Source organism: Leishmania braziliensis, chromosome 36 (genome assembly GCF_000002845.2).
Source record: "Leishmania braziliensis MHOM/BR/75/M2904 complete genome, chromosome 36".
NCBI lineage: Eukaryota > Euglenozoa > Kinetoplastea > Trypanosomatida > Trypanosomatidae > Leishmania > Leishmania braziliensis.
The window spans coordinates 363,502-379,225 of record NC_009327.2 but is presented as its reverse complement, the minus strand read 5'-3'; the positions used below and the strand labels follow the sequence as shown (position 1 = coordinate 379,225).

Genomic DNA, 15,724 nt, shown 5'->3' with positions numbered 1-15,724 from the left:
ATGGCACTGCAGGGTTTCGGGTGCCGTTAGTATACCTTTCCAGCAGCTTGAAGTCGGAGACGTAGCCGACGGAGCCGAGGGCGCAGTGGCCTGCAGCTGCTGCTGCTTTTCTGCCACTTGCGCGCGCCGAAGGGCGAGCAGCTCTTCGTAGGAAATGGACATGGTTGAGTGCAGGTGAAATCGGGCGTTTCTTGATGGAAAAGCGGACGCACCCACGACATAAAAAAGAAAGTAAGACACGTGATGAATGCACAGACGCGCACGAGCACAGAGAAAAGTTGGCAACAGGTCGACGGCGATGAGTTCGAGGGAACGGCTCGTTCAGTGTTCGTGTTCTCGTCAGAAGTGGCTGGAAGGTCGGTTGTTGAGCTAAAAGGCGCTGCGTGTGTGTGTGTGTGTGTGTGTGTGTCAAAGTGGAGATGCGCAAGGGTGCCTAAAGGCCGAGCCAAAGCACAAATATAGAAACCGCGACAAGCAGCAGCCACACGCATACCTGAGAAAGAAGGACAAAAAAAAAAGAACACTCAAACAGAAGGAGGTGATGGAGTGAAGCACTACGCCTGAGGGGGCCTGGAAGGGAGAGAAGGAACCGAGGAAGCCAAGCGACGCAAAGATTGACGTGGCTCAAGCAGCGCTACTGCCTCTTAGCTCTTCTCGATGCTCTATTACCCCTCCTACGTGTTCGCTCGCTCGTGTTCGCTGAGACTGTATAAAGAACCAGTGAATACTCAGAGAAATCGGCAGAACGTCTTCGATGATTCGGCGCGTGCTTCGCCCTCAGACACCTGTGGGATGGTCAGTCACTCAGCGTATTTAGGCGAGGGTGAGCATCGCAGGGCCGAGGGGCATCAGAGGACAGAGTGAGGGAAAAGAAGGTGGGCGGTATAAGAGGTTAACAGCGAGGTGTAACGTTATGAGCGACTTACATTGCAGTAAAAGGTGAGGGAGGTGCATGAACGTCGTTGGTGCGTTGTAAAAAGTGTCCACTTGACGTCCAGTGTGCCAGTAGAAATGCAGTGCGCTTAACCCTCCCGTGCCAGTACATCGTACTGAGCGTCCGCAGTAGACCCGAGAGGCATCGCCATGACACAAACGCGGACGCTTTGGGCCTTGCCGGCGGAAATAAGGCGCTGCCGAGCACCGAACGCCCGGCCCACCCAAGTCTCGCCGATGCCCTGTGCCGTACCGGCATTCGTCTTTATTGATTGTTTGCGTATTTTTTTCGTTTTGCTTTGAAACAGAGGCACAGCGCAGAGCACCACCACCACCAACAAACGAACGCGCATCGTGCGAAAATGGCGCGGCAAAACAAACGCACACACGCCATAAAAAAAAAAAAAATAAAATGAGTTGAAATTTAAAAAAAAAACACCAACAAACACGCACACGAAAGGAAGGCGCTGAAGAGACCAAAAAAGAGAAAAGGAGAGACGTGGCGAAGGCGCGCATTGTTGTGCCCACGTGACAGCTGGTGAGGGAGAACACGCAAAGGCAAAAAAAAAACGCACACAGTCCATTCACGTATCTCCCTTCCCATCTCCCTTCGTCCCCTCCTGCGGTAGCACCTGCACTTCACTCCATCCCCCGCAAACATTCCCACTCCGATTTCCGTGAGTCGAAGCTCAACGGAAACAATAAGAGCAAAGCAGCGGGGCAGAGTTGAAGGAGAGCTTCCATCGCACCAACCTTACTTGCCGCGAGACACGCCGACCGTCTTACCGTGGCGGCCGCTCGTGCACGTGTGCTGGCCGCGCACGCGCAGGCCGTACGCGTGGCGCACACCACGGTGCGCGCGCATCTTCTTTAGGCGCTCAAGGTCGTCGCGCAGGCGGGTATCCACCATCGAGCTGGACAGGTGCTCCGTCTTGCCGGTCTTGGGGTCGCGCTGGCGGTTCAGGAACCAGTCTGGGATCTTGAACCTCGCGGGGTCGACGATCACCTCGGCGACCTTCTCCAGCTCCTCCGCTGTCAGAGTGCCAGCGCGGCGCTCCACATCGATGCCGGTCTTCTTGCACACCAGGTAGGCGAAGCGGATACCCACTCCCTTCACCATGCGCAGCGCGAACGGCACCTTGCGCTTGCCCTCCACATTTGTGTTAAGCAGACGCACGATGTGCTGGAAGTGATCGGGGATAAGCGTCAGAGACATCCTTGGATACTCTCTTTGTTGTGTTCTTCGTTCGTGAGACAATGATGTACGTAAGCGAGTCGCCAAAGTGCAGCAACATCAGAGTGTTGATAAGCGGGTGATACCGTGGAGAGAGAGGGCGGGCATACACCCACGGGAGGAGGAGGCGGGGCCAATGAAAAGGTCGGAGAGGGAACGCATTTCGTCAAGACTGAGAATAAGTGAGTCGAGAAATTTACTACTGTGAACGCACGCGATGCAGACTGACAGCCGGTGGAGGAGATAGTCTTACCAGCTGCATACCATGGGGCACAGCCAACAAGGCTCTTCTAGGCGCGTAAAAAGCTCTGGTTGACACCAAAAGCTGCGCGGTCAGTTTATCTGTCTGATGCCCCTCCAAGTTCTTCCGCCAGCATAGCTGCCCTCTCCCCCCGCTGATAGTATATGCGACAGGCATGCGGATTCTTCCAGCGCATACGCTGTTTGGAATCCGCTGTGCTGCAGTCCAGAGAGCCGGTAACTAAACCGAGAATCAGAAGAGGGAGCGAGGAAGTGAGGGTGCTGTTTCACCCGCGTGGGTGGGCGGCTGTAGTTTTTGTTGTCCTGTTTGGGATGTTCGTGGCGGTGGGGGTAGCCAAATGATAGAAGGAAGCGAAAGCAAAACGAGCAAATGATGTAACCAAAGAAGGCCATGGGTATACTGTCCACTGCTCAGGAACAAGCAAAACTCCATGCGAGCCTTCACTCCCCAGCACCATCCCTTCCACTCGAGAATCCCGCACAGACCCCTTTTCCACTCTCACCGCCACAAACGTTGAGACAGCCGACGTGGTGAAGCTCGTCCGATGAGCGGTGGACCCGTGCTGGATAAAGAGCGGAGAGAAAACGCACGGGCGGTATTCCACTGGATTTACTTGCCGCGAGACACGCCGACCGTCTTACCGTGGCGGCCGCTCGTGCACGTGTGCTGGCCGCGCACGCGCAGGCCGTACGCGTGGCGCACACCACGGTGCGCGCGCATCTTCTTTAGGCGCTCAAGGTCGTCGCGCAGGCGGGTATCCACCATCGAGCTGGACAGGTGCTCCGTCTTGCCGGTCTTGGGGTCGCGCTGGCGGTTCAGGAACCAGTCTGGGATCTTGAACCTCGCGGGGTCGACGATCACCTCGGCGACCTTCTCCAGCTCCTCCGCTGTCAGAGTGCCAGCGCGGCGCTCCACATCGATGCCGGTCTTCTTGCACACCAGGTAGGCGAAGCGGATACCCACTCCCTTCACCATGCGCAGCGCGAACGGCACCTTGCGCTTGCCCTCCACATTTGTGTTAAGCAGACGCACGATGTGCTGGAAGTGATCGGGGATAAGCGTCAGAGACATCCTTGGATACTCTGCAGATAGTGGCGGTGAGAGTTGCACGAAAAGGGGAGAAAGCAGAACAGCGCCACGTGTGGTACGCCGGGGGGGAGGGTGGAAGGTGACGCGGGCGAAAACAGTGTGGTGTGGGACGCACGCAGTGACGTTTAGCGAGAATAAGAGGTGAGGGAACAGGGAAAAGGATGATTTAGTTACACATAGACATGAGAGAGCCCTGCGGGTATAGGGATGAGACGGAGGCACGGAAGCGCTTTTACATTTATTGGCAACGAAGATAGAGATCAGCAGTGTATCCGAGAAGTTCACATTGTTGAAACCATCTTAAAGGGAAAATAACATAAACAAGAGTACCCTGGGTGTAGCATCTCCTTCGCTTCTACCGGCAATCCTGTGTGTACATGGGTGTTGGAGGGGATGCTGAAACGTGAAGGTTGCTACGCCAGTGCTAAACAAATAGCACAGTATGTCCTTTTTTTTTCGATGTTGCAACAAATTTCAACCGACCCTACAAAATTTATGCGTGTGTGTGAACAGTGTTTTTGACTATGAGTCCGTGTCGGTCCTTCCAAGTTACCTTGACGCTTTCATTGCCCACTTTCAGTGGCACCTGCGTGTGTGTGTTAAGTTTTTTTTTTTTTGGGGGGGGGGGGGGGGTGCACCCCCATCTCCTGTACAGCCGCGCGTACTTTGCTGCTCAAGGAGGACCTTTTTTCCTTCGTAGCACTCCAGTTCTGCGCACCGAGACATTTGATACTAACATCTATTGATGTTTTTTTTTATGTGTGGGGGGGGGGGGGCAGAGGGGGGAGGGATTTTCCCCCACGAACTCCGTTTAAAAAAAGGGGACACTCACGCAACGCAAACAAAGCGATGCTGCGCCAGGCAAACGTTACTCTCGGTGGCTCCTTCCTGGTTGCGTCTCCAGATTTACTCCCACCATACCCCTATACAGTCACTTCTCCTTTGTGTCTCACGAGGGAGTCGCTTGTGAAAAAAAAAAAAAGATGTGGACGAGGTGGAGGAGGAGAACATGCAGGAAGACGTCTGCAAAGGCACCTCCAGAGACAGTGACACTCCGACAGAGAGCGGCTGCGTGAGCCTTTTTGACGGCTGCGGGATGAAAGGCATAACAACTCGAGAGAAAAGCAAACAAAAAGAGAGCACTATGACCCCCATATGGTTGCCCTCCAAGGCGAATGGGTGGACAACACGTACACAATCGCGTACGGGAAGAAGAGAAAGAGAGGTGACGAGAGAAAAATACTCTCAGCATGCACGCGCTAAAGGAGGGACACGCACGCACAGAGCAGTAACAAAAAAATAGAGAGAACAGAGGCAGAACGAGGATACGACTAACAACGATAACAACAATAGGCTAGACTGCTGAGCCAACCCTAAGCAAGGCAAGAGGAGAGGGTCTCAACTGTCAAGAGAAACAAACAGAGACGGAAGAGGAAGAGCCAGTTTCGATTGTGAGAGTGGTTCGTGACGTGCGTGTGCAATTCCTCGTCTACATGGAATGAATAGCGCATAACGGCGCCTCAGGCCGTACCAACACAGCAGACGAAGCCGTAGCAAGAAGAAGAGAAAGAGAAAGGAAGGAAGAGAGAGATCGACAAGAACCGACACGCCGATCTGCCTTAAAAAGAGGGGAGGCTGCAGAGCAAGTAAATCTGCGGACGCTCTGGTGTATGCACGTACCACTACAGGCAAAGCTCGATTGTTGGCGTATATGCATACATAGCTATCTGCGCCTCTCCATGTGACTCTATCAGCTTCCAGAGAGAAAAGAGCAAGAGGGGAAAGATACGAGCGATAGGTAGACATGCAGAAATGAGGCAAAAGATTCGGGAGAGCATGACAGTAAGGATGCACCACAGAAACATCGCAGGGGAGGCAGCAAGGAGTTCAAGATAGGAACGTGCCGAGTTCAGCAAAGATAGAGACACATGCGAATGCAGGTCACAATGCCAAGTGCGAGTCGGTACACGCGACGAAGACTGCTTCACTCTCTGGCTTTGAAGGACAAGACCCTTTTGTTTAGGGCATTGAGAGGAAGGCCGCGCATTTTTCTTTGAAAGGGAGCGGGGCGTCAGCCACTTCACGCCGCGAGGAGCACGGAGCTCAAGAAGAGTAAGCGAGATCGCGCAGCTAGGGAAGGGAGGAAAGGGAAAACAAAGAAAGGAATGTCTTTTCTTCGGTCCTCGCTTCCTCCCCACACCCACCCACACACACTTCGACCATAGAGCCCTGCTGCCCAACCGGGGGAGTCCTAGTGAAGACTTGCAGTGTGAAAAAAAAAAACCGAGCTGCTGGCGAGGACGAAAGGGACGCTATAACGGAAAAGAGAGGGCGACGTGGTGTGCGGCAGTGCTACCCGGTGAACTTCTTAGTCTACATGGTAGTAGCAAGAGGCAGGTTGGTAGTACAAATTACTATGCAATTCGCAGTCACCAGAGCTGGCAGTACATGGCGACGTACGTCCCTGGACGCCGGCGGGGTCTTGGACGGCTGCGCTTCTGGATAAAGGGGCAACGATCCCGACTGGGGGTCAGACGATAGAGCGTCCGCGGTGCGGCCGCTGTTGCGTGGCAGTGCAGATAGTGTGAGGGAGTCACAGAGGGCTTCAACGGCTGCGGCACACATATTTGGGTTCCATTTTTTCTGCCCTACGGCGTAGTGCTTCCGAATACCTTCTGGGATGCAGCTCGCGGTCGGGGCGAGTCTGCGAAGCGGATCCTGGGGAGAAGGTGGTGCTCTGGCTAGCAACTGCTTAGTGGCGTACTGCACCTCACCCTTCGGCACTGACGCGCCCGGGCGTTGTCGCTCCCACGCGAGCAACGGCGGCAGCGGTGCGTATTTGGGAAGATCCGCAACGAATTCGAATTCGCTCTCTTCGCCCTTAGCTCGATGCTCTCTCGCCCCGTTGGCGGTCAAATACCCCTCAACAGTATGCTTGAGAATAAACTCTCGACAATTGCGCAGTGTGCTCTCCAACTGCCACATCAGCACCGTGTGCCCCAGCTCGGCGATGGTGTGTGCCACCAGTGCTCGGAGGTACACCAGCGTAGCGCGCTCCCCAGGTACGGCGTAGTACTCCATGCCCCACACCACATCGGCCGACCACAATAGGACCTTCAGTTCACCAATAATTGCCTCTACAACGTCGGCCTTTGCCTTGTTGTTGGCTAGATAGCAGCCGATTATGTCGTCCAGCCCAAGGTAGTCGTAGATGGCCAGCAGACCATGATTCGAATCCAACGTCCGCTCAAAATACTGGAGACCAGTCGTGAGTCCACCCTCATCAGCTGGGAAGACGGCGTGCATACGGTCGGGGGTGAGACTCTTGAAGAAAGAGTCGCCAACCATCTCGAGACGCTCAAAGGCTTCTCCACGGTGGATCCGCTCGCTGGAAGGCGCCACCGCACTCATATCGTCGCCTCTCACTGACATAGAAACGCGCAGAACACCGCGGGACTTGAGAAAGTAGAGTAGATAGCGCACGCGCCATCGTCGCATCTGCAGCTCCGTCGAGGACAGCGAAAGGAGCCGGTCAAACGAAAGACTACCCCGCTTAGGTGGTGGATTATGCAGGGTGTTCCACCAACGTCGCATGATTACGTCTACCAGGTCGAACTCGCGCAGCGTGTGCGGGCGGTGGTAGAGGAGACCGCGGCTAGGCACGCCATCCTCGCCAAAGAGCGGTGACTCGGCATACAGGGTGTGGAAGCAAGAAGGGGCAGGGGCGGTGGCCGTTGCTGTGTGAGGCAACGCCGACTTCAGCAAGCGTTTACTGCCAGCCAGTGAACCAGCCTTCTCCGGCAAGGCCTGCGGCGGCGTCGACGGTGAGGACGAGGCCTGCTCGAGAAATGTGAGAATCATACTGATTGTGCGTTTCAGCAGCGCAACGCGTGGTATGTGGTCAACAGTGTGGCTATGCGTGCTGTAGCTGCCCTCCAGACGGGTGTCACACACGAGGCAGCGTCTGGTATCACTGTCATAGAAGGGCCGTTTGTTGGAGCGCGGATCGTCGGCCTCCGTAACAATGCGCTCTGCTCGCATGATGGCTTTTCGGGAGATGACTGCCTCCTGGGCAGCGTTCACCCACCACTCTTGCACCATCGGGCTGGAGAAACGCTTCGTCGGCTCACATGGTGTTGGCCGCGACGACGACGTACATGCCACCGAAACTGACTCACAGCACTGTATACATACGGCACGAGGAATACGGCAAAGCGCTCGCCATGCGGACGTGCGGCGAAGCTGCATCGGGTACCCGAGGCTAGCACGATTTCTTTCCTTCTTTCTTTCTTTTTATGGTGTGTGTGTGTGGAGGCCTCTTGTTTTCCCGTCTCAAGCCGCCTTGTCTGCCAGTCTTTGCCTACTAATAAAGATCAACATAAGCAGATGACGAGGGTGGTATGCGGGATGTGCGCACGGTAGCCGCTCCGCCTTGCTATCACAGCTGCCACGGAGAGGGGGTGCGCACGCAAGTGAGCAAACTTCCCGCGCAAGTCTAAGGCACGCGTGATAGAGCGTCGGAAAGTAGTTACAAAAAAATCCAACTAGGCACCTTCGACCAGTAACAGTTGTGTGCCTGTGGATTCCTCCCGCCAGGCGAAAGGGCGAGAGAGGAAGTGGTCACCAAAGGCGTAGAAGGAAAGGAAGAGTGTACAGGAAGGCGCGTCACGGTTGAGGAAGAAGAGGCAGACGCACGTACGTGCAACTTGACGAGGAAAAACCCGATGGTCAAACCACCCATATCCAACGCAACACATGAAACCTCCACTTGCGATGGTCCCTCTCGGTTGACTTTTTTTTCCCTTGTCGACGATGCCGTGTGTTTTCTTTGCCGTTTGCACTGTAGCGCCACCCTTAACGCACGAAGGCCACAGCATGCAGAGGGAGTCGGTGAGCATTATCAACGCTCAACCACATTTGCTTGTTCCCATGGTGGGTGTGCCCTTTTTCGTTTCTGTCGGCATGCATGAGCTGCTCTCTTCCTTGTCTCTCTTTTCCTTGGTGAGACGCTCGCGCTGTTTTGCTCTTTCACTCCAACCAGCAAAAATGTGTCTTTCCTCCTTTTCGCAGGTTGCACCGCAGGGTAGTCGCGCTCCGCAACTGAACTTTCACGCATAAACATTTCAAGCAGGGGCATCCGCTTAAACACGCATAAGTCATAGCAAAAAAAAAAAGCGCCATCACCTCAGAAGAAGAGGCGACCGCATACATCTGGGTGAAGCACGAAGCTCAAGAAGAGTGTTTGTGCACGCGCACAGCAATCAAAAACACTCAGTTTCACAAACGTGCAACGGAAGTGCCAAACGACCGGTTGACACACAGAGCAGCAGCCGAGGGGCTACAACATGCTGAGGAAATACATAATTACAACAGAAAAGAAACGCACACACATATAAAAAAAATAGGCTAAGGTGTGAATCACTTCAGAAAATTGAGGGGCTAGAGAAGGGGCAGCGGGTATACACGGGTGCACAAATGCACAGTGAGCGAGAGGCCGCATACGCATGCGTGCACACGAAGTACGAGCGTAGGGGAGGTCGAATGAAAGGATGCATTGGAGGAGACGTGGGTAAAGCTACTGCAGAGGCGTCATGCTCTGTACGCATAGTTTTCCATGTTCAACGCTCTCCGTATCCTTTTCCGTGAGCATAAGATCCTTCCATGGCCCCTGGTCCAGCGCACTCCTGGCCTTTGCGGTATCCACACCATTCCTTAACCACCACGGTCGCCAACTTCGTCCAGTCATGGATCTTCACAGGATCGATATTTACACAAGAGGACGAGAGAGAAAAAAGTTGAGTAGACAGTAGCTCGCAGAAGAGAGAAAAAACTGCTTCCTCAAGCTGCCCATGCCTGCCATACAACATGCGTCAAGCGTCACACTTGCCTCCTCCTTGTCACGGGCCTAATGGCATGGCGCGAAGCAGCGCTAGACGCACGCGCTGCAGCAATGTGCCGCCTCCGTCACCTGAGCACGGCCCCTGCCGCAGACTCTACTCACCCCCTGCTTCACAGCCGCTCGCCACCCGGTCCATCCCTCTCTCGGGGTGGTACAGGCACCCCCCACCACCACCAGTGGACAGCGAGGGTCCGGTGGAATGTGTTCGAGTCACGTTCACACTTTGTCTGGCATATGGGTGGCACAACCTGGATCACAGCCGCAAGGGCCTTTGGACGCAACGCCATTCCAGGACCGGACCGCCGAGATCCGTGGCGATAAGTCCCTCGGACTGCGCTACGCCGGAGTCACCTAGCCTTGAGACGAGCAGAGGTGGCTTGACATTGGCAGGGAGAGGGGGGGGGGGGCTGCCTGGCTTCCCCACACAGCAGAGTGGGAGGTGCTGGACCCTGCAGCCCATGCCGAGGTAGGCTCGCCTAAAAAGAAGCAGAGAAAGTTGGAGAAGAACAAGGGGAGGAAGGGTGAGCCAACGAAGAGGAAAAACCAAGTCGAAGGCAAGCAAAGACTGGGAGCTGGTAGAGCAAAGCAGAGCACACACACACACACACACACACACACACACACACACACACACACACGGACGTGAAAAGATATTAAAGGCAAGAGAGAGAGGTCACGCTCTACTGTAGTTTTATTTTTACATTGTCGAGCGAAAAAAAAAAGAGCGGCAGCGACTAGGAGAGCAGTGTCACCAGCTCCTCAGTTGTCGGACGCTTAGCAGGGTCGAACTCGCAGCAGCGGCGGATGGCGCTCTGCAGTTCCTTGTCCTGCAGAGTGGTCGGTAGGTCGGGCTGCATTGCGCATGGCGTGCCGGTTTGTAGACTATGCCGTATCTCGCCCGCGTAGCGCACGACGAACAGGTGGTCAGGTTCATTGTAGTTGTGCCATGGGTGCACGCCCGTCACCATCTGAGCAACGGTGATACCAAAGCTGTAGATATCCGCCTGTCGATTCCACGTCCCCAGGATAGCCTCTGGAGCCGAAAATCGCGGCGTCCCGCGCACCGAAACGGCGTCCCTCAAACTTCGCCCCAGTGAGGCAGCACCAAAGTCTGCCAGCTTGCACGTGCCGTCAGAGGTGATGAGGATATTTTCCGGCTTGATGTCGCAGTGCAGCCACGAGTGTTGATGAAGGTAGTCGAGGCCGAAGAGCATGTCGCATGCGTACTTGCGCGCCGCCCGCTCTGGGATCATCCCGAGCTTCTGAATGAGCGAACCAAGCGTACCAGCAGCCATGTATTCGCAAATGATGAAGAAGAAATTGTCCTGAACAGCGCAGCAGTCGTAACCGACGATATTTTCGTGCCGCATTTGCGATAGCGCCTCGACCTCGCGAATGAGCTGCGGCGCATTCTGGTCATTCAGCGGGAACACCTTAATGGCGCTCAGCGAGCCAGTCTCGGATATGGCGAGGTACACTTCCCCAAAGGACCCGCGCCCCACAATCTGCGAGGTCCTGTGAAAAACCTGGCCACTGACCGACACTATACGCTGCGGCAGTTCGCAGCTTGTGTGCGTCTTCGCTGAACCAGCGACATTCCTGTTCTGTCTATGTCCCGAGTCCGGTGTGCCTCGATCGGAGTCACCATTGATGTGAACGACGCCCGCACCAGTAGTGAATCCTCCTCCAGTGTTGCCCTCGAGCGTGCCCAATGTCACCAAGGCCCCTCCGTGAAAAGTACCACCGTGTGGAAAGCTAGGTGCACCGTTGCGCTGGCCATCCAGCGCCGACTGATGGTGGTTATTCGACGAGGTCGAGATACCAGGTACGCTATGGGCATACTCAGTGTGATCGGACGGTAGAGCAGGCGATGGAGATGAGCCGGTGGATGGCAGCAGTGGTGCCCCGACGCGCAAAGCCTCACGCGCCACGCTGAGCGGCATGCGTGTCTTCACCAGCAGCATGGACCTCATTTCTTCAGAGTCCGTACCACTGGTCTCCCCTTTTCTGCCTGTGCCGCAGTCATGCAGCAACAACGACGGCGTCGAGGCTGATGATTTTTCCTCTTCCTCGTCGCTGCTCTTGAGCGCGAAAACAGGAAAGAGGGCATCCTCACCCAAGCATACGTTCGACACCGGTGCCAAGTGCTGCCGCGTCATGATGTGCTTTGATTGCTCACCCATCAACGCTCGCGCGAGTGCCGCCTCGCAGCCCGAGTTGAAGGTGTCGCTGGGGACAAAGCCGAACTCACCAGAGACCACTTTGGCTGTGGCCGACAATCTGGCGAGGGAGTCCTCGTTGGTGGTGCTGACAGTTGTCTTGAGACGGTGCTGCCGCTGCCAGTTGCATAAATGGTTCGCCTCGGAGAGGCGGTTCATCATAATCTCATCCCCCTCGAGGGTCTGCCATTGTCGACACTGTCGTCGATAACCACTCTTGATCAACTGCTGTTGATGCTCCACTAGGGCATGCATGCGGCGCACCGGCCACGAAGGCATTTCGCGCCGCTCAGCTGCAGCGTCCATGTACCTCCGCACCACCTCCAGCGCCTCCTCCGCTTGGCGGTAGCGGATTAGCTTAAAAACAGACTTGACGAGCTGCATATCTGGAGAAAGAATGGTGTGCTGACTACCGATGATCCCAGAGACACCGTACTGCACCCACTGATGGTTCTGCTCGTAGTAGAGCTGCACGACATCCACCGGGACAGCCGTCACGATGGCCTCACAGACCACCTGGTCAGTGGCTAAAATAGAGCAGCCGAGGAAGTTGTTGAGAGTTGTGAGCGACTGCGCCACCACAACGCTCTCGCCCATGATTACACGCGCCTTTAGCTGCTCTGTTCCGGTGGTACCAACGTAATTGCACCCCGACGCTATACCCATGCCGACGCTGCACCCCATGCCGTAGAATGCGTCGCGCATCGCCAGCGCGCACAGACACGCCTTCTCCTGATGCCGCGGCACCGGAAAGTGCGAATTAAAGGAGATGACGATTTTTTGAAACTCGATGACCTCCACCACACCGTTGGCGCTTGTCGCGTGATTCAGCACCGTCTGCACAAAGAGGTTCACCACATCCACGGAGTCGCCCGCATCCAAGGCGACGTTCGAGAGACTGACGACAAGAATGGTCGATTTCGTTCGGTAAAAACCGCGCTGCAAGAGTCGCGAGTTCTCGATCGGGTTCGTAGCGTTACCCTCGAGTGTGTTCCCCAGGTAGGGCAGCGCCAGCGGTTCGGCGGGTATCTCGTCCTCATTGACGGAGAAGGCGTTGGCGGAGTCGCCGCCGAGGGCCACGTCGCGGCGCTCGAGGCTCGGCCGCTTTAGTGCCTCGTCGAAGGACTCATTGCACTTGGCGAGCAGCGACTGCGGCAGAAACGGGCGATGCGCGTTCAGATTTGCTAAGATGCACTGAAACTCGTGATTGATCACATCAGCGGAAGTAATGATGCGGGCGAGTATGCCTGGTTTCTGGCGATCGAGTGCAATGCGCATCTGCTTGGTGTCGTATGTGGCAGCGTGCGTGGAGAGCCTCGAAATGAACTCCACCACATGCTGCATCTCGTTCATAGTCACCATGGCAACCCCACCGAGGAGGGACATGCAGATGATGATGATGCCCACACAAATCATAATATGCACGAAGCCATGGAGGCCCAGAGAAATGTCCAGCGGCACAGCGTACGCGGCTACCAAGAAGGTGTTGAATTTTTCGTGGGCCCTGCGAAAGCGTAAGATATCCTCAAAGAACACAACGTAGTTGTCTATCCTCTTCGTGAGTATGAACGGGTCTCTCGACAGCGAATGGTCTGTCAGTAACGTGGTGTTCTGTAGTGCTTCGGCGAAGATGGCCACCATGCGCTTCTCCAGAGCTGCTTTGTCGACTCCTTGCTCGTTCGATCGAATCAAGCTACGGTTTTTGTAGCTGGAGGACACTGGTTCCCCATTATTATCCTGGTCATCATCATGGGAGTACGCCAGAATCGTGCCGTTGCTGCTGAAGAGTATGTAGTGGCTGCCATCTCTTTTCTGGAGCCCGCGCTCGAACCTCTCAAACCAACTATCAATGCGACTGCTGGTATCACAAATGACCATAAGGTCCTTCATCTGCGTCTGATGCCGAATGGTCAGGGTGTTGTGCACCACGCCGTTGAGCAAGATGGAGTGGTCCTGGCTAAAGAAGTAGTCATACCTGTGGTGGGACCTTTTGGGCATATGGTTCACCACCAGTGGCACGAGCCTGTAAAAGGGGCCAATCCGTGGAACGCCGGTCTTGTCAAAGTCGATGTGGTTGACCACCATCTGCGAGCTGTTCAGTTCATACGAGCGCATATAAAAGCACCTCAGACTTGAGTTTTGCGGCAGGCACGCGATGGTCAGAGCCATGAGGGGACATTTTTCGGTGCTGATCAGGGACTCCTCGCAGAGGGATACGTAAATCGAATGCGTCGTTGGGATGTTAGCGGAGTACAGCCACGTCCACCACACGTTGAAAAAGGGAATATACAGGGCCCTCTGCAGTTCGGTTGTGTTCGTTGGAGTTTTGTCGGCCATCGAGCTGTGCACAAACGCCATGAGACTTCGCGTCTCTGCATGCAGTGCAGTATGGTAATCTTTAAGCAGCATCGTCGAGCTGTTGAGAATGACGCGTTCTCTCGATACCAAATACATACGGTGCATCAACATTAAGTACTTCTTATTCACAAAGCCAACCCCAACGCCACCAGCTAAGGCCAGCACAATAACGATCGCCAGCAGTACAATCAGCAAAACGCAGTTTTTGCTCCGCACTCGCGCGAGCTTCCGTCGTACAGCGGAATCCGCTGGGTCCTCCTTGGATTCACTGAGGAGAACAGCATCCCTGCCTGCCGACGTGGGTTGAATCTCGCTACTGCAGCTGCGACCCGAGTTCATGAAGTCCGCCGAGTGGTTGGCTTGGCTATCTACGGCTACCTGATTATCTTCGTCGTTGCTACACGTCGGTGGGCTAGCACAGGCCGGGGTGGGCTCAGGGAGCTCGGTCGTCCCACCCTCTCGGAATGCAGGCTGAGGCGCCTCAGTGACGCCACCGTCCTCTGAGCGCAAATGACGGCGGGCGCTGCTGCTCCGTGCCACGTTTTCACCAGACGAGAGACTGGGCACATTGAACACAACTGCATCGCCCACACGCTGGTGCTGCGGCGCCGGCACCGTAGCGCATGACTTGGAACAACTCAACAACTTGTGCTCGTGATCGGAGCAGAGAGTTGCACAGCGAGGACCAATCCGCACCAGTGGATTTCTCTCCTTATCATGCGTGTAGATTGCGTCTTCTGCTTCGACGTCCGGCAGCTCGATGCCGTGAGTGGGCTCCGAAATGGGCGGCAACACCCTACTGCGTCTCAGCATGTCCCTGCGTAAAGCGTAACAAATGAACGAGAAAAAAAAAGGAAAAAAGGAAACCCTCGGCGCGGCAGGGAGGCGAGGGATGCAGTAGAAAACTAAAACGATACGATGGAGGTGAAAGCAACGTTAGACGCACCAGCAAGAAAGACGGGAAACAAAAGTGAAACAAGAAAACTGTGTGGAGCTGAAGAATGCCAGTACGTTCAAGTGGAAACAAAAAAAAAAAGATGAGCCAGCAGCAAAGACGACGAGACAGAGACCAAGGCAGACCAACCCGGACTCCCCTAGAATGAGCCGCAGTGCAGCGCCTTCTTTGCGCCCTCCTCAGTGCCTGCTGCGCTGTGCTTGACAAAAGATAAGCGTTTCGCTTCTGCTCGTGCTGTTTCCCTTGATAACGCTCGAGATGGGGGAGAGAGACACGAGTTGATGAAGGTGGTGCGGCAAAGTGCACGAGTACACACACAGGCACACCCAAACGCAGCGCAAGTGTGAAGTAAAGCCGCAGCACACCTCTTGGTCGTGGTGGTGGTAGTGGTTTATAAAGGAAAGGAAAAAGAGAACAGCGACTGTCAGGCACGTGTTGAGGGCTGAGCATACAAAAGTAACCTCAAACAAGAATTGCAAGCAAAAAAAAAGTCAGAGAACAAACAAGCAATAGAGAGAGGCTCAGAAAAAAAGAGGCCCCACGAACGACTGAAAGAAAGTTGGATGCAGTGAATTACACACGCACCCACAGAGAGAGAGAGCACAAGGGAGTAAAACAACTCGGTTACCGTGGAAGAGAAATCAAAAGCAAAGTCCCACCTCCAAAAAGGATAAGGAAAAATACGCCTCAGAACGAGTGCGCGTATCGCTTTTTTTGTTTTTCTTTTGTTTGGTTGTTTTTTTTTTTTTCTCCGTGCAGAGGGTATCCTCGAGCT

General features: G+C 54.9%; 4 protein-coding genes across 4 annotated transcripts; all 4 read right to left on the bottom strand.

Annotated features, from left to right (window-relative positions):
* Window positions 1–1,687: 1,687 nt before the first annotated feature.
* On the bottom strand, window positions 1,688–2,149 carry LBRM_35_1060 (putative 40S ribosomal protein S18; the record flags this gene model as incomplete). The annotated part of the gene is made up of 1 exon (XM_001568678.1): window positions 1,688–2,149. The coding sequence occupies one exon, from the start codon at window positions 2,147–2,149 to the stop codon at window positions 1,688–1,690; it is 462 nt and encodes a 153-aa protein (XP_001568728.1).
* An 889-nt stretch (window positions 2,150–3,038) lies between these two features.
* Window positions 3,039–3,500, bottom strand: LBRM_35_1050 (putative 40S ribosomal protein S18; the record flags this gene model as incomplete). The annotated part of the gene is made up of 1 exon (XM_001568677.1): window positions 3,039–3,500. One exon carries the CDS (start codon window positions 3,498–3,500, stop codon window positions 3,039–3,041), a length of 462 nt encoding a protein of 153 aa, XP_001568727.1.
* Window positions 3,501–5,891: 2,391 nt separating this feature from the next.
* LBRM_35_1040 (RNA editing complex protein MP67) lies at window positions 5,892–7,619 on the bottom strand (the record flags this gene model as incomplete). The annotated part of the gene is made up of 1 exon (XM_003723189.1): window positions 5,892–7,619. One exon carries the CDS (start codon window positions 7,617–7,619, stop codon window positions 5,892–5,894), a length of 1,728 nt encoding a protein of 575 aa, XP_003723237.1.
* A 2,532-nt stretch (window positions 7,620–10,151) lies between these two features.
* Window positions 10,152–14,807, bottom strand: LBRM_35_1030 (mitogen-activated protein kinase-like protein; the record flags this gene model as incomplete). The annotated part of the gene is made up of 1 exon (XM_001568676.1): window positions 10,152–14,807. The coding sequence occupies one exon, from the start codon at window positions 14,805–14,807 to the stop codon at window positions 10,152–10,154; it is 4,656 nt and encodes a 1,551-aa protein (XP_001568726.1).
* Between the last annotated feature and the right edge of the window lie 917 nt (window positions 14,808–15,724).